Genomic DNA, 22670 nt, shown 5'->3' with positions numbered 1-22670 from the left:
CTGGTAGGTATTAACAGGAGAGATACAACAGACTGTCCTGACCTGGTAGATACAGTATTAACAGGAGAGATACAACAGACTGTCCTGACTTGGTAGGTATTAACAGGAGATATACAACAGACTGTCCTGACCTGGTAGGTATTAACAGGAGAGATACAACAGACTGTCCTGACCTGGTAGGTACAGTATTTACAGGAGAGATACAACAGACTGTCCTGACCTGGTAGGTATTAACAGGAGAGATACAACAGACTGTCCTGACCTGGTAGATACAGTATTTACAGGAGAGATACAACAGACTGTCCTGACCTGGTAGGTATTAACAGGAGAGATACAACAGACTGTCCTGACCTGGTAGGTATTAACAGGAGAGATACAACAGACTGTCCTGACCTGGTAGGTATTAACAGGAGAGATACAACAGACTGTCCTGACCTGGTAGGTATTAACAGGAGAGGTACAACAGACTGTCCTGACCTGGTAGGTATTAACAGGAGAGTGCATGTAGGGGGGGAGGGAGGTCTGAGCGATCATTCTGTTGGGGGCCATACTGTAGGGAGCTGAGTAGAACCTGGAGACACACACAGACAGAGAGAAGAAACCCATCAGTATCCAACACATACTGCTTCCCCTGCAGTACATATGTCTAGGATTATCTCTGTGAGGTTTAGTGGAGTATCTGAACTCACCCATTCTGTAAGGCTGTGGTGGGGTCATAGGTCAGTGTCATTCCTCCCTGTGGTCAAACAGATACATGCAGTAAGCACACATACATTATTACATTATATTTTTTATTTTCTTTAACCTTTATTTAACTAGGCAAGTTAGTTAAGAACAAATTCTTAATTACGATGATGGCCTACCCAGGCCAAACCCTCCCCTAACCCGGAAGACGATGGTCCAATTGTGCTCCACCCTATGGGATCAAACCAGGGTGACACCTCGAGCACTGCAATGCAGTGCCTTAGACTGCTGTGCCACTTGGGAGCCCCTGCATTTGACTGAGAAATAACTAACCACATAGAAGTTGGAACAAGACAAACATTTTAGCTTTAACATTATTGTACTTGATAGAGTACAAAATGACCTGAACAGCCTTGATAAAATGACCTCAACAGCCTTGATAAAATGACCTCAACAGCCTTGATAAAATGACCTCAACAGCCTTGATAAAATGACCTGAACAGCCTTGATAAAATGACCTGAACAGCCTTGATAAAATGACCTCAACAGCCTTGATAAAATGACCTCAACAGCCTTGATAAAATGACCTGAACAGCCTTGATAAAATGACCTCAACAGCCTTGATAAAATGACCTCAACAGCCTTGATAAAATGACCTCAACAGCCTTGATAAAATGACCTCAACAGCCTTGATAAAATGACCTGAACAGCCTTGATATAATGACCTGAACAGCCTTGATATAATGACCTGAACAGCCTTGATAAAATGACCTCAACAGCCTTGATAAAATGACCTCAACAGCCTTGATAAAATGACCTGAACAGCCTTGATAAAATGACCTGAACAGCCTTGATAAAATGACCTGAACAACCTTGATAAAATGACCCTAATAGCTTGATAAAATGAGAGGCTACGGGGACCATAGCAGACTGTTTACTGTCTCCATGAGATGCTACGGGGACCATAGCAGACTGTTTACTGTCTCAATGAGAGGCTACGGGGACCATAGCAGACTGTTTACTGTCTCAATGAGATGCTACGGGGACCATAGCAGACTGTTTACTGTCTCAATGAGATGCTACGGGGACCATAGCAGACTGTTTACTGTCTCAATGAGATGCTACGGGGACCATAGCAGACTGTTTACTGTCTCAATGAGAGGCTACGGGGACCATAGCAGACTGTTTACTGTCTCAATGAGAGGCTACGGGGACCATAGCAGACTGTTTACTGTCTCAATGAGAGGCTACGGGGACCATAGCAGACTGTTTACTGTCTCAATGAGAGGCTACGGGGACCATAGCAGACTGTTTACTGTCTCAATGAGAGGCTACGGGGACCATAGCAGACTGTTTACTGTCTCAATGAGAGGCTACGGGGACCATAGCAGACTGTTTACTGTCTCAATGAGAGGCTACGGGGACCATAGCAGACTGTTTACTGTCTCAATGAGAGGCTACGGGGACCATAGCAGACTGTTTACTGTCTCAATGAGAGGCTACGGGGACCATAGCAGACTGTTTACTGTCTCATAATGAGATGCTACGGGGACCATAGCAGACTGTTTACTGTCTCAATGAGATGCTACGGGGACCATAGCAGACTGTTTACTGTCTCAACCATGCAGACTGTTTACTGTCTCAATGAGATGCTACGGGGACCATAGCAGACTGTTTACTGTCTCAATGAGAGGCTACGGGGACCATAGCAGACTGTTTACTGTCTCAATGAGAGGCTACGGGGACCATAGCAGAGTGTTTACTGTTTCAATGAGAGGCTACGGGGACCATAGCAGACTGTTTACTGTCTCAATGAGATGCTACGGGGACCATAGCAGACTGTTTACTGTCTCAATGAGAGGCTACGGGGACCATAGCAGACTGTTTACTGTCTCAATGAGAGGCTACGGGGACCATAGCAGACTGTTTACTGTCTCAATGAGAGGCTACGGGGACCATAGCAGACTGTTTACTGTCTCAATGAGAGGCTACGGGGACCATAGCAGACTGTTTACTGTCTCAATGAGAGGCTACGGGGACCATAGCAGACTGTTTACTGTCTCAATGAGAGGCTACGGGGACCATAGCAGACTGTTTACTGTCTCAATGAGAGGCTACGGGGACCATAGCAGACTGTTTACTGTCTCAATGAGAGGCTACGGGGACCATAGCAGACTGTTTACTGTCTCAATGAGAGGCTACGGGGACCATAGCAGACTGTTTACTGTCTCAATGAGAGGCTACGGGGACCATAGCAGACTGTTTACTGTCTCAATGAGAGGCTACGGGGACCATAGCAGACTGTGTACTGTCTCAATGAGAGGTTACGGGGACCATAGCAGACTGTTTACTGTCTCAATGAGAGGCTACGGGGACCATAGCAGACTGTTTACTGTCTCAATGAGAGGCTACGGGGACCATAGCAGACTGTTTACTGTCTCAATGAGAGGCTACGGGGACCATAGCAGACTGTTTACTGTCTCAATGAGAGGCTACGGGGACCATAGCAGACTGTTTACTGTCTCAATGAGATGCTACGGGGACCATAGCAGAGTGTTTACTGTCTCAATGAGAGGCTACGGGGACCATAGCAGACTGTTTACTGTCTCAATGAGAGGCTACGGGGACCATAGCAGACTGTTTACTGTCTCAATGAGAGGCTACGGGCACCATAGCAGACTGTTTACTGTCTCAATGAGAGGCTACGGGGACCATAGCAGACTGTTTACTGTCTCAATGAGAGGCTACGGGGACCATAGCAGACTGTTTACTGTCTCAATGAGAACTCACCGTTTCTCCATCTCTTGTCCAGGGACGGCCATGCTGCAGGTACTTTCCCTGGCTCTGTCTCTTCTTCTGTCCTCCGTCTGCAAACTTACATAACAGGGGTTCCGAGGGCACTGTGTTGGGGGGAAGAGGGTTGAGTGACTGTGGAACACTGAAGGGGCTATTCTGTGTGTATATTGTTTATTAAAATAGGACCGTGAATCCTGATACTGTGGAAGAGCCTTTCTGTTACTCCTGACCTGCTCCTTAGCTTCATACAGAAATGTCTGATGAAAACAACACCTGTTCAGGTAGAGATGTCTCACCTGGAACTCCAGGTGGAGTCTTGATATATTTGCCGTTGAAATGTTGAATGATAGTCTCACATTTCTCTGTTGACTCCATCCTAAAAAGAAAGCGTGATTCAAAGGAGGATGTGATGTACTATCGCCAATGACCAGCAGAGGGTCCAGCAGATAGTTGAGTTCACCTGGCAAGCCAGCTATGTCTTAACCTGACGAACCAGGCGTAAAGAAACATCTGAGCGGGGTCTACAGAAACCGGATGCATTAGGTTCTCAGGCTCCGCCCCTTCCTCTATGCTTTTGCCCTAAACCGGGTGCTTCCGGTTTCAGTCGACCCTGCTGAGGGTGGCCACGCGTTGACAAGGCATATGAACCCATAACATTGCATTTGTCACTGTTTAAATATGGAGGTTCGCATTACTCAGCACGAGAGAGTCTGTTTATGCTTCTCCTACATAGCTGTGAAATGATTTACCTGGCAAAGCCCACTCCTCTGCTGGTGCCATTGGCATCTCTAAGGATGCGTGTAGAGATGACCTGACTGAAGGGCTTCAGCATATTCTCCAACTCCTGCTCATCCAAAGACACAGGCAGGTTGGAGATGTACAGGTTAGTGGGGTCCTGCTCCTGTTGCTGTGGGGGAACGGAGAGAGAAAGGGAGGGGGGAACAGGGTTAAATCTGCTCATCCAAAGACACAGGCAGGTTGGAGATGTACAGGTTAGTGGGGTCCTGTTGCTGTGGGGGGATGGAGAGAGAAAGGGAGGGGGGAACAGGGTTAAATCTGCTCGTCCACAGACACAGGCAGATTGGAGACCAGGTTAGTGGGGTCCTCTCACTCTGGGGGGATGGAGAGAGAAAGGGAGGGGGAACTTCACCCTGCCTCTCTCCACAGGCAGAACCACCTCTCACTCTGCTTCACCCTGCCTCTCTCCCTCTAACCACCTCTCACTCTGCTTCACTCCCTTCCTTCCTTTAACCCCTTCTCTTGCTCCGCCTCTAACCACCCCTCTACCTCGGCCTCACTCCCTTCCTTCCTTTAACCCCTTCTCTTGCTCCACCTCTAACCACCCCTCTACCTCGGCCTCACTCCCTCTAACCACCCCTCTACCTCGGCCTCACTCCCTCTCTCTCTGCCCCCCCTATCCCTATCCTCAACACGTTATTAGACAGCCAGTCACTGAGGAGAGAGAAAACAGGTACATTGTGTTAGACTAGCTGTGTTAACAGGACAGAGGGTTCATGCGTCTGTCAGGTAATATCATATCACAGTATAATTGCTATGCAATGGGCTCTGAGTCTCCACAGATATTCTCTACAATGATTGTGTGATCTTTGGACAGAGATCTTGAAATTTGGACAGAGATCTACAGACTTTTGGAAATCATTCTGATTAATCTCTATGGCTCCACACACCATCATATTCCCAATGGGGATCTGGTCAGGGCATGACAAAATGTGTCAGTCACATGCATAATCCTGACCTTGAATTCATATGCTCTTCTGGCTTGCATATATCAGTAAAATGATGGTTACTGGCCCAATGCTCTTCAGCTATGACAAATGCCATCTGAAACTCAGAGTCAAGAAGTCCTCGGAAAAACTGAGTTTTTCTTGAAATACCTGAATTATGCTTTTGATTAATTCAAGTGATTTCCACTTCTACTCCGTATGCTACCTGCCTGCCCAAACTACCTGAATTGGAATAACAGCAAAGTAAGATAGCCGTATGATAGCGTATCTGAATCTCAACCATAACGGTTTTGCATATTCATTAGTGTGTCGAAGTGAATAAAACACTATAAAATGCATTTCAGATTAATCTACATCATGAATTATGTATAGTTTAATCACTGTGACCTGTATTGAAGGTGATTTCTCTCTACGAGGAACACAGACGGACACACACACACACACACACACACACCCACGTGGAACACACACACACACAGCCCATGAGGAACACACACACACAAAGCCCACGAGGAACACACACACACACAGCCCACGAGGAACACACACACACAGCCCACGAGGAACACACACACAAGGAACACACACACACAGCCCACGAGGAACACACACACACACACAGCCCACGAGGAACACACACACACACACAGCCCACGAGGAACACACACACAGCCCACGAGGAACACACACACCCACACACACACACACACACACAGCCCACAGGATCAGAACAAACAGAGGATAATTTCACCAGAAATGACTCACGAGGGCCTCCCCAGTGGCGCAGTGGTCTAAGGCACTGCATCGCAGTGTTAGAGGCGTGACTACAGACCCAGGATTCGATCCCAGCCTGTGTCGCACCCGGCCATGATTGGGAGAACCATGAGGTGGCGCACATTTGGCCCAGCGGTGTCCGGGTTAGGGGAGGGTTTGCATGCACGCTGACACGGTCGCCAGGTGTACATTGTGTTTCATCCAACAAATTGGTACGGCTGGCTTCCGGGTTAAGCGAGTAGTGTGTCAAGCAGCAGGGCGGCTTGGCAGGGTCGTGTTTCAGAGGACGCACGGCTCTCGACCTTCGCCTCTCTCAAGTCCATACGGGAGTTGCAGCGATGGGACAAGACTATCTACCAATTGGATACCACGTAATTGGTGAGAAAAAGGGGTAGAAAGTAAAAAATAAAAATAAATGACTCACTAGGTTGTAAACCTCCCAATGAACAATGAGGTTGTAAACCTCCCAATGAACAATGAGGTTGTAAACCTCCCAATGAACAATGAAGTGTGCATTCTCTAATTCTCTCCTTCTCTCTCTCAGAGGACCTGAGCCCTAGGACCATGCCCCAGGACTACCTGACATGATGACTCCTTGCTGTCCCCAGTCCACCTGGCCGTGCTGCTGCTCCAGTTTCAACTGTTCTGCCTTATTATTATTCGACCATGCTGGTCATTTATGAACATTTGACCATCTTGGCCATGTTCTGTTATAATCTCCACCCGGCACAGCCGGAAGAGGACTGGCCACCCCACATATGCTCTCTCTAATTCTCTTTCTTTCTCTCCCTCGGAGGACCTGAGCCCTAGGACCATGCCCCAGGACTACCTGACATGATGACTCCTTGCTGTCCCCAGTCCACCTGGCCGTGCTGCTGCTCCAGTTTCAACTGTTCTGCCTTATTATTATTCGACCATGCTAGTCATTTATGAACATTTTAACATCTTGGCCATGTTCTGTTATAATCTCTACCCGGCACAGCCAGAAGAGGACTGGCCACCCCACATAGCCTGGTTCCTCTCTAGGTTTCTTCCTAGGTTTTGGCCTTTCTATGGAGTTTTTCCTAACCACCGTGCTTCTACACCTGCATTGCTTGCTGTTTGGGGTTTTAGGCTCGGTTTCTGTACAGCACTTTGAGATATCAGCTGATGTACGAAGGGCTATATAAATAAATTTGATTTGATTTGAGGTTGTAAACCTCCTAATGAACAATGAGGTTGTAAAACCTCCCAATGAACAATGAGGTTGTAAAACCTCCCAATGAACAATGAGGTTGTAAACCTCCCAATGAACAATGAGGTTGCAAACCTCCCAATGAACAATGAGGTTGTAAACCTCCCAATGAATGCCAGGCAAACATACTGAAATAATACATGTGATTTATTCGGTATGCGAGAACTATGGTTGCAAAATAGGAATGTTGGAACAAGGAGAACATCCGGTATCCGCAAATCAGGATTTCTGGAAAATCAGTGAATGTATTGAAGTTCCCGCAATTTTGCAACGCTAGTGAGAACCCTTTTGTGAATGTCAGTGATCCAGCCCAAGCTTCTCTGTGGGGTTTGGCATGTGACGGTGATGGTGATGGTTGGAACAGTATGTGTGTGGTTTTAAAGTGTGTGTTTGGTGTGTGTTGTTGATGATGTGGCACTGAGGCGGAGGTTGGAGCTGTGTGTGAGAGTTTATGGTTGCCAAATGTGTGGTTTGAGATTGTGCCGAGGGGCTGGCCGGTGGGCCGAGGCTCATGGCTGGGCCCTGGTGACTGGGCTGGGAAGGCTGGGGGAGAAAGCTGCTCAGACAGTGACGCAGCCTCCTGCCTCACCACCAAGGAGAACAGGCTAGCCCTTTGTACAGGGTGCTGAGGAAGCAGTAGCTGCCTGCCTGGGACACACTACCCATGCACCTCTCTAAGACACACACAACTCGGTGCACACACACGTACATACATACAAAAGTCCTCACACACACACTCATAGGCAGGAGACGAGTTAGGGAGGAGGAGACGTCTTACCTTAGCCATCTGAGCCTGGACTCCACCAGCCTTCAGTGCTGTCACTGCTTTCTGTGCCGCTGACGGACTGTCAAAGTCTACAAAGCCATAGCCTGCAGACAAAGACAGACATACTTTGATTTGTGACTCTGAGAAATACACAATGTGGCAACAGTCTAGGGGCAGGAGTTTTGTGAAAACTTCAGGCACTAATTAGACTGTAGCTAGTGCCCAGAGTTGTTCCTGGACAGGTGAAGGGTCATGATAATGAAAATCTCCTGGCCCTTTAAAGTACTATCTTATCTTATGCCTGACATCAACTTCTGGAAGCACTACTGTGATGTACTCAGGTAATGTACAGTACGCTGTGAATGGAGGTCAAACAGCAGGCAGGTTTGGGATCATGTTGAAGAACAGAAAAACTCTACCGTGGTCAGATGTGGAGTTATGTAACCAATGCTCCCGCTGTCCAAAGTGGTGTTCTGGTTACATCATGACACACATGACACTCTCTGGGATGTTCGAGCTTTGTGTGACATACAGCGACATGTAGGTGCAGTGTGGGTGTTTGTCACAAAACACCTCTCCTCACCTTTGCATGTGTTAGTGGTCTTGTCCAGGATGGCTTTTGTGGACACAATTTTCCCATACCTTTAAAACACAAAGATGGATGGATGGTCAGGGTTTCTAGGGACCAAACAAGGCTTCTACTCTACAGACCATTTTTTTCATTACTATCATCATATCATGTTAGCAACGTTGACAGGACTGAAGTATTATAATGGCTTTGGGTTGTAATCTAGTTCGAAGTGATTACGGTATGTGAATCTAACAAATTGATCTGTGGAGATAAATGTTTTGAGAGGTGGAATGTGGTAGAGAGTAGAACCAGGGGACTAATTCTCTTAAGGAATCCTACTGGAATGTGGTTTTAACCAATCAGCATTCAGGATTAGACCCACCCGTTGTATAAAATCCAACATCACGCCATCAATGTCTATGAGGTGCATCATAAACCTGTCATGTCAAGATGGAGAACACAGTGAATTGGAGTGTTGTTGTACTAAAAATGAACAGACATGCAGTCCTGTGATTCAGACAGAAATTGAATGGAATGGAAATTGTAGATGAGCAATGACACACTGTTTAGTTGTGAATATAAATAAACTGATACGATTTCCCTCTGTTGCTGAGCAACCAGACATTGCTGTATAACTAACTCATCTTACTCATTGCAATTCCATGGTAATGGAAGTACGCTGCCACTCAGATTTTTCACTTTAAAAAGTATACCAAACAAAAAACATTGATTTCAAAGTTTAACAAACTATAGAACTCTATGCACAAAGACTACTTTTAACAATAATCCACAGACATGTTTACTTCACCATCTACATTTCAGGAGGAACATATAGGGTCTGTACATTGCTGTCTAGTAACGTTGCAGACCTACAGTAGCTATACAGAGGAACATAGGGCATAGAGCTATTGCTGTCTAGTAATGAATATTGTAGACCTGGCTTGTAAAAAATGCATGATTGATCATTAGTTTGTTGTAGTTGGATTGCTGTCTAGTAACTCTGTAGACCTAGCTATACCATCTCCCCTGTTTCTGAGCCAACACTGCAGCAGGGTGCTATCAGCTCCCTACATCTCTCTAGACATGTGCATCTTCTCCTTGCCTTGCCTTGCCTTGGCTGTGCTGTGCTGTTACCTGGTATCTCTCTCCTTGCCTTGGCTGTGCTGTTACCTGGTATCTCTCTCCTTGCCTTGGCTGTGCTATTCTGGCACCTCTCTCCTTGCCTTGGCTGTGCTGTTCTGAAACTTGATCTCTCTCCTTGCCTTGGCTGTGCTGAAACTTGATATCTCCCTCCATGCCTTGCCTGTGCTGTTCTGAAACTTGATCTCTCTCCCCTTGCCTTGACTGTGCTGAAACTTGATATCTCTCTCCTTGCCTTGGCTGTGCTGTTCTGAAACTTGATCTCTCTCCCCTTGCCTTGGATGTGCTGTTCTGAAACTTGATATCTCTCTCATTGCCTTGTATGTGCTGTTCTGAAACTTGATATCTCTCCCCTTGCCTTGGCTGTGCTGTTCTGGTACCTGATATCGCTCCTTGCCTTGGATGGGCTGTTCTGGTACCTGATATCGCTCCTTGCCTTGGCTGTGTGGTTATGTGCTGTAGAAGCAACCCTGGCTGGCTGAGATCCACAACCACGCTCTCTCTGGGCAACACAACAGCCAGAACAGAGCCTCGTCTCTGGGTCCTACTGCCCCTCCAGCTACCTAGCATAGCTGTCCGAGTGCCACTGAAGGGTATAGCAACACATTAACTAAAGGAGTAAGGGATACCCTTGCTCGCTCTCAGCACCGATTTTACTACAGTAAATGAACATCATACCTGTTAAGAAGGAGACAGGTTTTTTGAAAATCCATATAGCTGGTGATGTTATTGTAGGATTGATATAGTGAATCTATCTAATAGAACAAGTGGTAGTAGTGTGATAGTCCCTGAGAGCATTTGAGAGAGTGTGATAACCCAGGTGTTGATATCCTTGTGAAACAAACTTCTCATTGTTTCTCAACGTGCACTGTGCTACAGACCCAGACAGAACAGGAAGTAGAGCCCCCCTTGTCTTTTTATGTAGACTTTCCTCCAACTGTATACAGGCATTTGGTATATGTGTGTGTGTATATATATATATATATATACACACACATACATATATACATACATATATATATATATATATATATATATATGTATATATATATATATATATGTATATATGTATATATATATATATATATATATATATATATATGTATATATGTATATATATATATATGTATATATATATATGTATATATGTATATATGTATATATATATATGTATATATGTATATATATATATATGTATATATGTATATATATGTATATATATATATATATATATATATATATATATATATATATATATATATATATATATATATATATATACATATAGACATATATATATACATATATATAGACATATATGTATATATGTATATATATATGTATATATGTATATATATATATGTATATTCATACATACATATATATATACATATATACATATACATATACTATATATATATATATATATATATAATGTACATATAAACTGCATGGGGGCAAGTTAAAGGCTGTTTATGGTTCACATCAATGCCAATACCCCAGAAACCCTAGACCCACTCCAATTTGCATACCGCACCAACAGATGCACAGATGATGCAATCTCTATTGCACTCCACACTACCGTTTCCCACCTGGACAAAAGGAACACCTATGTGTGTCACGTCCGGACCATAGAGAGCCCTTGTTTCTCTATGGAGTAGTAGGTCGGGGCGTGACTAGGGGTATTCTAGTTTATAATATTTCTATGTTGTGTTCTAGTTTATATTTTCTATGTTGGTAATCATTGTGTCTAATTGGGGATCCTCCTATTTAAGTAGCTATTTTTCCCACCTGTGTTTGTGGGATATATTTTGTGTTTGTGCATGTGCACCATGTAGTCACGTTCCGTTGTTCGTTTAGTCGATTTATTGTTTTGGCTTATGTTTCACTTTGGAATGAATATGTGGAACTCAATCTCCGCTGCGCCTTGGTCCCGTTCTTACAACACCCGTGACAACGTGAGACTCCTGTTCCTGTTTATAAGCTAGGACAGAGTACAGTGTGAGCAGAGTACAGTGTCCAGCGCCAATGGTCAGCTGGAGCCAGGCCAGAGCCAGTCAGCCACCAAAAGAAGCGCTCTGCAGGAGGCAGAACCCCCAGAGCTGGGTTCAAACAGTATTTTAAATATTTTAAATACTTTTGCTGTGCTTAATTAGCCTGGCCTGGTGCAATGGAACCAATGAAAGTCTCATAAGTGCACATCTGGCACAGAATTGGTATGTGCAATCACGCATTCAAATTATTTGGATGAAAACAAATACTGTTTGAACCCAGCTCTGGGAGTTCTGCCCTAGCCCCCGCAGAGCGCTTCTTTTGGTGGCTGACTGGCTCTGGCCTGGCTCCAGCTGACCATTGGCGCTGTGCTACACTGGACACTGTACTCTGCTCTCTCACACATGGCTGAGTCTCCTGCCCCTCCAACCTCCCTCTCTCCACATTATATAGCTACGGAGTCAGACCTCCCAGCTGAATGCAATAGTAGACAGACATCTCTCCATTGCGCAAGTAAGGATTACCCCATCAGAGCTCAGAGCGCTTTACCTCGCATGGAGAAACTGGCAGTTAGTGAGTTATGTCAGCTACACATCGGGGGAGAGGGCTGTGCTTTCTCCTGATAAGCTGTGAGCCCTGTTTCCTGTGGTTTTCACTTCATCATTCATTTCATGACTTTTATTCAGCGTCTTCCCTGTATCACCAAGCTCTCTATAGTAACATTTACACAGTAGACCTTACGGCTCTCTGTATTAACATATATACAGTAGACCTTACGGCTCTCTGTATTAACATATATACAGTAGACCTTACGGCTCTCTATATTAACATATATACAGTAGACCTTACGGCTCTCTGTATTAACATATACACAGTAGACCTTACTGCTCTCTATATTAACATATATACAGTAGACCTTACGGCTCTCTGTATTAACATATATACAGTAGACCTTACGGCTCTCTATATTAACATATATACAGTAGACCTTACGGCTCTCTATATTAACATATATACAGTAGACCTTACGGCTCTCTATATTAACATATATACAGTAGACCTTATATTAACATATATACAGTAGACCTCTCTATATTAACATATATACAGTAGACCTTACGGCTCTCTATATTAACATATATACAGTAGACCTTACGGCTCTCTGTATTAACATATATACAGTAGACATTACGGCTCTCTGTATTAACATATATACAGTAGACCTTACTGCTCTCTATATTAACATATATACAGTAGACCTTACGGCTCTCTGTATTAACATATATACAGTAGACCTTACTGCTCTCTGTATTAACATATATACAGTAGACCTTCCGGCTCTCTATATTAACATATATACAGTAGACCTTACTGCTCTCTGTATTAACATATATACAGTAGACCTTACGGCTCTCTATATTAACATATATACAGTAGACCTTACGGCTCTCTGTATTAACATATATACAGTAGACCTTACTGCTCTCTATATTAACATATATACAGTAGACCTTACTGCTCTCTATATTAACATACACTGCTCAAAAAAATAAAGGGAACACTTAAACAACACAATGTAACTCCAAGTCAATCACACTTCTGTGAAATCAAACTGTCCACTTAGGAAGCAACACTGATTGACAATAAATTCCACATGCTGTTATGCAAATGGTATAGACAACAGTTGGAAATTATAGACAATTAGCAAGACACCCCCCAATAAAGGAGTGGTTCTGCAGGTGTTGACCACAGACCACTTCTCAGTTCCTATGCTTCCTGACTGATGTTTTGGTCACTTTTGAATGCTGGCGGTGCTTTCACTCTAGTGGTAGCATGAGACTGAGTCTACAACCCACACAAGTGGCTCAGGTAGTGCAGCTCATCCAGGATGGAACATAAATACAAGCTGTGGCAAGAAGGTTTGCTGTGTCTGTCAGCGTAGTGTCTAGATCATGGAGGCGCTACCAGGAGACAGGCCAGTACATCAGGAGACACGGAGGAGGCCGTAGGAGGGCAACAACCCAGCAGCAGGACCCTTACCTCCGCCTTTGTGCAAGGAGGAGCAGGAGGAGCACTGCCAGAGCCCTGCAAAATGACCTCCAGCAGGCCACAAATGTGCATGTGTCTGCTTAAACGGTCAGAAACAGACTCCATGGGGGTGGTATGAGGGCCCGACGTCCACAGGTGGGGGTTGTGCTTACAGCCCAACACCGTGCAGAGAACACCAAGATTGGCAATTCGCCTCTGGTGCCCTGTGCTCTTCACAGATGAAAGCAGGTTCACACTGAGCACGTGACAGATGTGACAGAGTCTGGAGACGCCGTGGAGAACGTTCTGCTGCCTGCAACATCCTCCAGCATGACCGGTTTGGCGGTGGGTCAGTCATGGTGTGGGGTGGCATTTCTTTGGGGGGCCGCCACAGCCCTCCATGTGCTTGCCAGAAGTAGCCTGACTGCCATTAGGTACCGAGATGAGATCCTCAGACCCCTTGTGAGACCATATGCTGGTGCGGTTGGCCCTGGGTTCCTCCTAATGCAAGACAATGCTAGACCTCATGTGGCTGGAGTGTGTCAGCAGTTCCTGCAAGAGGAAGGCATTGATGCTATGGACTGGCCTGCCCGTTCCCCAGACCTGAATCCAATTGAGTACACCTGGGACATCATGTCTCGCTCCATCCACCAACGCCACGTTGCACCACAGACTGTCCAGGAGTTGGCAGATGCTTTAGTCCGGGTCTGGGAGGAGATCCGGAGATTAATTTTGAGTGTGACTCCAAATCCAGACCTCCATGGGTTGATAAATTTGATTTCCATTGATCATTTTTGTGTGATTTTGTTGTCAGCACATTCAGCTATGTGAAGATCTAGGATGTGTTATTTTAGTGTTCCCTTTATTTTTTTGAGCAGTGTATATACAGCAGACCTTACTGCTCTCTAACGACCATATACACAGTAGACCTTACTGCAATCTAAAGACCATATACACAGTAAACCTTACTGCTCTCTATAGTAACATACAGTACCAGTCAAAAGTTTTAGAACACCAACTCATTCAAGGGTTTTTCTTTATTTTTATTATTTTCTACATTGTAGAATAATAGTCAAGAAATCGAAACTATGAAATAACACATATGGAATCATGTACTAACCAAAAAGGTGTTAAACAAATAATTTTTATTTATTTATTTAACATTCTTCAAATAGCCACCCTTTGCATTGATGACAGCTGTGCACACTCTTGGTATTCTCTCAACCAGCTTCATGAGGTAGTCACCTGGAATATATTTCAATTAACAGGTGAGCCTTGTTATAGGTTAATTTGTGGAATTTCTTTCCTTCTGAATGCAATTGAGTCAATCAGTTGTGTTGAGACGTGGTAGAGGTGGTATTTGGTAAAAGACCAAGCCCATATTATGGCAAGAACAACTCAAATAAGCAAAGAGAAACGACAGTCCATCATTACTTTAAGACATGAAGGTCAGTCAATATTATTTGACCAAGAAGGAGAGTGATGGAGTGCTGCATCAGATGACCTGGCCTCCACAATCACCCAACCTCAACCCAATTGAGATGGTTTGGGATGAGTTGGACAGCAGAGTGAAGGAAAAGCAACCAACAAGTGCTCATCATATGTGGGAACTCCTTCAAGACTGTTGGAAAAGCATTTCAGGTCAACTTGGTTGAGAGAATACCAAGAGTGTTCAAAACTGTAATCAAGGCAAAAGGTGGCTACTTTGAAGAATCTCAAATATAAAATATATTTAGATTTGTTGAACACTTTTTGGTTACTGCATGATTCCATATTTGTTATTTCATAGTTTTTTGTATTGACTATTATTCTACAATGTTACTATAGATTTCCCTCCACTGGAACTATGAAAAACAGCCCCAGACCATTATTCCTCCTCCACCAAACTTTACACTTTGGCACTATGCATTTGGGCAGTTAGCGTTCTCCTGGTATCCACCAAACCCATATTCGTCCGCCGGACTGCCTGATAAAGTGTCGTGTAAAGAGCTTTACACGACTCCAGCCGACGCTTGGCATTGCATAGTGATCTTAGGCTTGTGTGTGGCTGCTCAGCCATGGAAACCCATTTCATGAAGCTCCTGACAAACAGTTATTGTGCAGACATTGCTTCCAGAGGCCATTTGGAACTTGGTAGTGAGTGTTGCAACCGAGGACAAATTATTTTTACGTGCTACGTGCTTCAGCACTCGGCGGTCCCATTCTGTGAGATTGTGTGCCCTACCACTTCGCGGCTGAGCCGTTGTTGCTCCTAGACATTTCCACTTCACAAAAACAGCACTTACAGTTGACCAGAGCAGCTCTTGCAGGGCCATAATTTGACAAACTGACTTGTTGGAAAGGTGGCATCCTGTGACGGTGCCAAGTTGAAAGTCACACTGAGCTCTTCAGTACAGGCCATTCCACTGCCACTGTTTGTCTATGGAGAGTGCATTGCTGTGTGCTCAATTTTCTACACCTGTCAGCAACGGGTGTGACTGAAATAGTCAAATACGCTAATTTGAATGTCCACATACTTTTGGCCATGTAGTGTATATACAGTGGGGCAAAAAAGTATTTTGTCAGCCACCAATTGTGCAAGTTCTCCCACTTAAAAAGATGAGAGAGGCCTGTAATTTTCATCATAGGTACACTTCAACTATGACAGACAAAATGAGAAAAAGAAATCCAGAAAATCACATTGTAGGATTTTTAATTAATTAATTTGCAAATTATGGTGGAAAATAATTATTTGGTAACCTACAAAAAAGCAAGATTTCTGGCTCTCACAGACCTGTAACTTCTTCTTTAATAAGAGTTTCCTCTGTCCTCCACTCATTACCTGTATTAATGGCACCTGTTTGAACTTGTTATCTGTATAAAAGACACCTGTCCACAACCTCAAACAGTCACACTCCAAACTCCACTATGGCCAAGACCAAAGAGCTGTCAAAGTACACCAGCAACAAAATTGTAGACCTGCACCAGGCTGGGAAGACTGAATCTGCAATAGGTAAGCAGCTTGGTTTGAAGAAATCAACTGTGGGAGCAATTATTAGGAAATGGAAGACATACAAGACCACTGATAATCTCCCTCGATCTGGGGCTCCACGCAAGATCTCACCCCGTGGGGTCAAAATGATCACAAGAATGGTGAGCAAAAATCACAGAACCACACAGGGGGACCTAGTGAATGACCTGCAGAGAGCTGGGACCAAAATAATAAAGCCTACCATCAGTAACACACTACGCTGCTAGGGACTCAAATCTTGCAGTGCCAGACGTGTCCCCCTTCTTAAGCCAGTACATGTCTAGGCCCGTCTGAAGTTTGCTGGAGAGCATTTGGATGGTCCAGAAGAAGATTGGGAGAATGTCATATGGTCAGATGAAACCAAAATAGAACTTTTTGGTTAAAACTCAACTCGTCATGTTTGGATGACAAAGAATGCTGAGTTGCGTCCAAAGAACACCATACCTACTGTGAAGCATGGGGATGGAAACATCATGCTTTTGGGCTGTTTTTCTGCAAAGGGACCAGGACGACTGATACATGTGAAGGAAAGAATGAATGGGGCCATGTATCGTGAGATTTTGAGTGAAATCCTCCTTCCATCAGCAAAGGCATTGAAGATGAAACGTGGCTGGGTCTTTCAGCATGACAATGATCCCAAACACACCGCCCGGGCAACAAAGGAGTGGCTTCATAAGAAGCATTTCAAGGTCCTGGAGTGGCCAAGCCAGTCTCCAGATCTCAACCCCATAGAAAATCTTTGGAGGGAGTTGAAAGTCCGTGTTGCCCAGCAACAGCCCCAAAACATCACTGCTCTAGAGGAGATCTGCATGGAGGAATGGGCCAAAATACCAGCAACAGTGTGTGAAAACCTTGTGATTACTTACAGAAAACGTTTGACCTCTGTCATTGCCAACAAAGGGTATATAACAAAGTATTGAAATAAACTTGTGTTATTGACCAAATACTTATTTTCCACCATAATTTGCAAATAAATTCCTTAAAAATCCTACAATGTGATTTTCTGGATTTTTTTTCTCATTTTGTCTGTCATAATTGAAGTGTACCTGTGATGAAAATGACAGGTCTCTCTCATATTTTTAAGTGGGAGAACTTGCACAATTGGTGACTGACTATATACTTTTTTGCCCCACTGTATAGTAGACTTTGCTTATCAACATGCATTCCTGTTTTATTGCCTTTTTTAAACATAGCATATTTTCATCTCAGTAATGGTACACAAAACTGTACACTTTTTAAAGCTCTCCCCGACTCAAAAACACATTTCATGCAGTCATTTGATCTACTCTGTAAAAACCACAGTAGAAACCTAACTACCCACATACCACCAGTCTGATTTCAGAAAACCTTAGCTCCCTATATTCCTCTGTCTGATTATCCCGCCCTCTCTCCCTCCACCCCCACCTCTCTATCTCCCTCCCTCCACCCCCCCCTCCCTCTTCATGCCATTGGTCTTGTTTGTCTTTCCTTTTCCCTTGGGCTCGGGGTTTCCTGTAGGGTTGGGCAGCTTCATGTGAGCCATATCTTCCAGACAGCTGTAAAATAGCAGGCCTCACTCCCTTTCCTTCTCTTCTGCCCCAACTCTCTCTCTGAATTATTCCCTCCCTCCCTCTACTTCCCAACCTTTATCGCTCCCTCTCTCGCTCTCTCTCCCCAACCTTTCTTGTTCTCCTTCATTCACGCTCACCTCCCCCTCTCTCTCGCCTCCCTGTGCCCTCCCCGCTCTCCCACCTCCCCTCTGTCACTCTCTCGCACCTCCCCCCTCTCTCTCTCGCCTCCCTCTCTCTTGCTCCCCCCCCTCTCGCTCACCTCCCCCTTCTCCCCTCGCTCTCTCCTTCCCACCCTTTCTCACTCTTCTTCATTCTCTCTCGCCTCTCCCTCGCCTCCCCATCTCATATATATATAAAATCTCACTTTCCATTCATTCTCCCCTCCACCCTCTTTCCTTCCCTCTCTCTCTCCTTCCTTCCATCTCTCTCCTCTCAATGTCTTTCTCTCTCTCTTTCCACCATTTTGTTTCTCACCAGGCTCCAGTTTTCAGAAGCCAGCTCATTCATCTTCACCCAACGGTCTCTTTCCTTTGTTTCCCTGCATATCTAACAAACACAGACCAAGTGACTCTGGCATTCTGTTCTTGTTAACACTGTTGTGTGTATAATGCATATTGATATCAAGGTAAAGCACATGTTTGTGACTGCAATCATGTGGGTTTTATTATTCAGAGAAACCAACCACTGGAAGCTTAGTGAGCCCATTCCCTGGTGATGGCAGGACCATCATACAGAGAGGAAGCACCAGGGAGAATAGCTAGCAGATGTCTGTGTCCAGTTGCAGGTGGTTCCTTTTCATTTAGAAAATGCTCAGTTATAAAAAATAAATACATGTTTTGCTCCATGAAGGAATCCAAAGATGTGTACGTCGCTATCTTGTCTATTTCATCATGGCGGCACACATATCATTGGATTACCTCATGGAGCAAAACATGTATTTATTTTAATAACGGAGCATTTTACAAATTCAAACGAACCTCCTGCAACTGGTCACAGACATTTTAGAAGATACATGTTTGGCCGAATCGAGAATGAAGATTGTATCACCAAATGAATTAATTGTCTGGGCTACACAAAACAGTACCTATCCTGTAACAGTTCGACCTGCATCACATTAGCCCATTACAATCTACTAACTACAGGGAGAGAGACAAAACATGCTTAGTAAGCTCGCTGTTGGAAAGTCTCCCTTCAATTCAAGCCATTCACAGATGCTAACTACCTTTAGCGCCTATTGACAATAGTATCTTCTGGCCGGGGGAGTTTTGTTAAGAGCCTCGTCGCCTTTCTGAACTTTAAAACGCATCACTTGCGGTATGGTTGTGGAAACATAAGGAACGTATCTTTCATATCAGTGAGAAAGGATTTCCAAAAAACAAAACACCTGTGTGTAAACAGAAGACAGATGCCACAAACATGTTGTCACTGAACAATACTGTCGGCTGCAACTGTGTTAAAACCGGTTAAAACAGTCTACAGTAAGTGTAGATTTTGCATTTGTGAAATTATTTTGATGTGAAATTAAAGTAGATGGGTTTATGTTTGTAAAACCATGCCACAATTGAGAATGGATTCATGTTTAGATGGAGTATTTGTCTGTTTTGGCTTCCAGAGACAATTGGCCTCTAAACAGAACATGTAAGGCCCTTGGACAATACGAAGTGGTGCCACTCTGAAAGGTTTGAGGTTGCAACCCAAGCTCCTGTTGATCTTTCCACAGGCCACAGACTGGTGACATACTTGTGCACCCACTTCTTGCTCTTTTCAGCTGAAGCATTATTTCAGGCCCCCATTAACACAATTTCCTCAATCACTATCCTCTTCTCGCTTAGTTCATTTATATCACACAGATCCATAGATTTATTGTGAGGTGTTGTGTGGTGGAAGAGTAGTTTGTTGATGAGCTACTCACGGCTGACACAGTTTGGCCAGGTCCTGATCTGTGGTTCCCGGATGGAGGCCGCGGATGTAGAGGTTAGTTTTGCTCAGCTGCTCTCCACTGAGGCTGCCGCTACTGCTGCTGCTGGTGGTGGTGTGGTTGGGGCTGGGTGGAGCCATCTGGTGGCTGGAGGACACATACGTCGGCTGGGGCAAGACAGAGACAGGATATGACATCAGCAACATGATGACATTGGGTAGTAACTGGACAGCATGTTACGGGAGATTTGGTTCTGGGTGAGATTAGATATCTGGTGGTAATGTAATAGGGAGTTTGGTAAAACAAATTTGCGTGTAGAGTAGGCTAACCTTGCTTGAGTTGAGATTTTATGCCTATAGGCTTTAGCTCAGAAGGCTAAGATGTGCAGGAGACACAGATTTAAATGCCAAACTGTCACAGAGCAAATCCTACAATCCTCTACAGTCCACCACCCTGAAAAGGCACAACCATTAGATAAAATCAGTGCTGTTATCAGTCAACTCTCCAGGGGCCTCATTTATCAATATTGCATAGAAACTATTTAAAAATACTACTTATGAATGGAATTTAGAATGGTCGTACACATAGAAAGTGTAATTTATCAAACAATCCTAGGAGCATCATACACACACCGCTAGGAGATAATCATTGGTAAATACCAATTGTTCTCAGCCTCAAGTTCTTGTGCACAACCTTTGCTGTTTGCATTTCGAAACACCCCTAACTATCCATATACTGTATGGTCAAAATCATCTCTTTAAAACCTGTGGGGAATATGACTACCGGCTCTAACAGTCTACATCACAATTAGATGTTCATCCATTTATCTCAAATGTCAAATTTCGAAGTTATTCTACGCGTTAAATTTGGAAGAGTTTAAGGTTAAGTTTAGGCATTAACTCAGAATTGTTAAGGTTAAGTTCAGGCTTTAACTCCAAATTCTTAAGGTTAGGCATTAACTCTAAATGGTTAAGGTTTGGAATAGGCTTATAAGAAAAATATCAAAAACAACTTTCTATTGCAGGAATTGAACTTGCAACCATCCCGGTCCACAAAACTGAAACCAACATGAAAGGTAACAGCGCTCACTATTGCTTCTAGTGGCCGGTTTCCACATCATCGCCTGACATCCTTAGACATGGATGGACGTTGAATACTGACTTGTATCACAGGTGACGTGGCTGGAATATACAATGCTGTGTCATTAAATACAATGGCGCTAAGAGAGGAAAAACAGTTTCAGAGACTGAAATAGACGTGCTAGTGTCAGAGATTGAGTACAACCAAAAGGTTATATTTGTCTCACTCAGTTGTGGCCTGACCGGTAAAAAACATAGCTACAAAGAGAGGACCATTAGGACAAATAAAGACGCTTTAGCAATGGCAAAGTATACTTAAAACGGGTAGGTAACACTCATCCACTCTCAACAGCTCCCTCCTGTAGGAGTATAGGCCAACATTGCTGTTCTGCAGAATGATTGAGTTGGGCATTCCACCTGGCCACCACATTCAGCAGTGTCTTTTGCACATCACATAACCTATCACCTACACATTAAGTGTAGAGGCCTATTCTGTTCACATAGTTGAAATCGTTTTGGAATGGTGATTTTATGGCAACGTGGGGGCCATTTGTATTTGGGAACCCATTGATGGCATCATGGTAAAGAAACCCCTCTTGAAACCCTGTTGTTCAATGTTGTATGGAAATTGTATGTGCTACTGTTCGTTTTGCTGATTTTTAAATTTATTTTAACTAGGCAAGTCATTTAAGGACAAATTCTTATTTACAATGACGGCCTACTCCGGCCAAACCTGGATGGCACTGGGCCAATTGGGCGCTGCCCTATGGGACTCCCAATCACAGCCGGGTGTGATACAGCCTGAATTAGAACCAGGTACTATAGTGAAGCCTCTTGCACTGAGATGTAGTGCCTTAAAACGCTGCACCACTCTGGAGCTGATGTTTGCGTCCAAAACTTTGGCTCATTGAGGGCTGTGAGATGCCGATGGACAAGCTCCCACTGAAACGTGCCAGTTGCCAAAAACCAGAGGGGGGTAGGACTTGGATGTGCACCGGAATGGCATGTGTTCACCTTTTTAAAGTAGGTCTTAAAGCTGCAATATGCAACTTATTTTCGGGCGACCCGACAAAATCTTATAAGATTGGTTTTGGGAAACAATATCTGATGGGCCAATCTGTACTTTCTGCAAAAAAAGTCCAACCTGTCTCTAAAAAAGTGTTCTCTGTGAAATGCAGCATGTGCCAAATCTAACAACAGAGCAAGATCAGACATTTCATTCGATTTCTCATTATCTCAGACTTTTATGGTCAGATTATATAGCATGTCAATATGTTGCATCAATTCACAATGGAAATACAATTAACTGATTTTGTCAGATTATATAGCATGTCAATATGTTGCATCAATTCACAATGGAAATACAATGAACTGAAACATTCT

The 22670-nt window shown here is 44.0% G+C and overlaps 1 protein-coding gene across 2 annotated transcripts in view; it reads right to left on the bottom strand.

Annotated features, from left to right (window-relative positions):
• LOC135504035 (RNA-binding motif, single-stranded-interacting protein 2-like) overlaps nt 1-22670 on the bottom strand; it is a 39559-nt gene that overhangs the window by 7564 nt on the left and 9325 nt on the right. The window contains exons 2-9 of one of the 2 annotated variants that reach the window (XM_064922286.1): nt 20203-20375; nt 8583-8641; nt 8012-8103; nt 4230-4387; nt 3777-3856; nt 3475-3584; nt 690-736; nt 478-571 (exon numbers count right to left, since the gene is read on the bottom strand). In XM_064922286.1, the coding sequence (XP_064778358.1) occupies nt 478-571; nt 690-736; nt 3475-3584; nt 3777-3856; nt 4230-4387; nt 8012-8103; nt 8583-8641; nt 20203-20375 (813 nt within the window). Of the gene's footprint in view, nt 1-477; nt 572-689; nt 737-3474; nt 3585-3776; nt 3857-4229; nt 4388-8011; nt 8104-8582; nt 8642-10388; nt 10512-20202; nt 20376-22670 lie in introns of those variants that run through there. The other variant, XM_064922287.1, reaches the window with a different exon arrangement.

The sequence above is a fragment of the Oncorhynchus masou genome, chromosome 18 (genome assembly GCF_036934945.1).
Source record: "Oncorhynchus masou masou isolate Uvic2021 chromosome 18, UVic_Omas_1.1, whole genome shotgun sequence".
In the NCBI taxonomy this organism is placed as follows: Eukaryota; Metazoa; Chordata; class Actinopteri; order Salmoniformes; family Salmonidae; genus Oncorhynchus; species Oncorhynchus masou.
The sequence above is the reverse complement of the archived record's forward strand: the minus strand, read 5'-3'. Positions and strand labels throughout refer to the sequence as shown.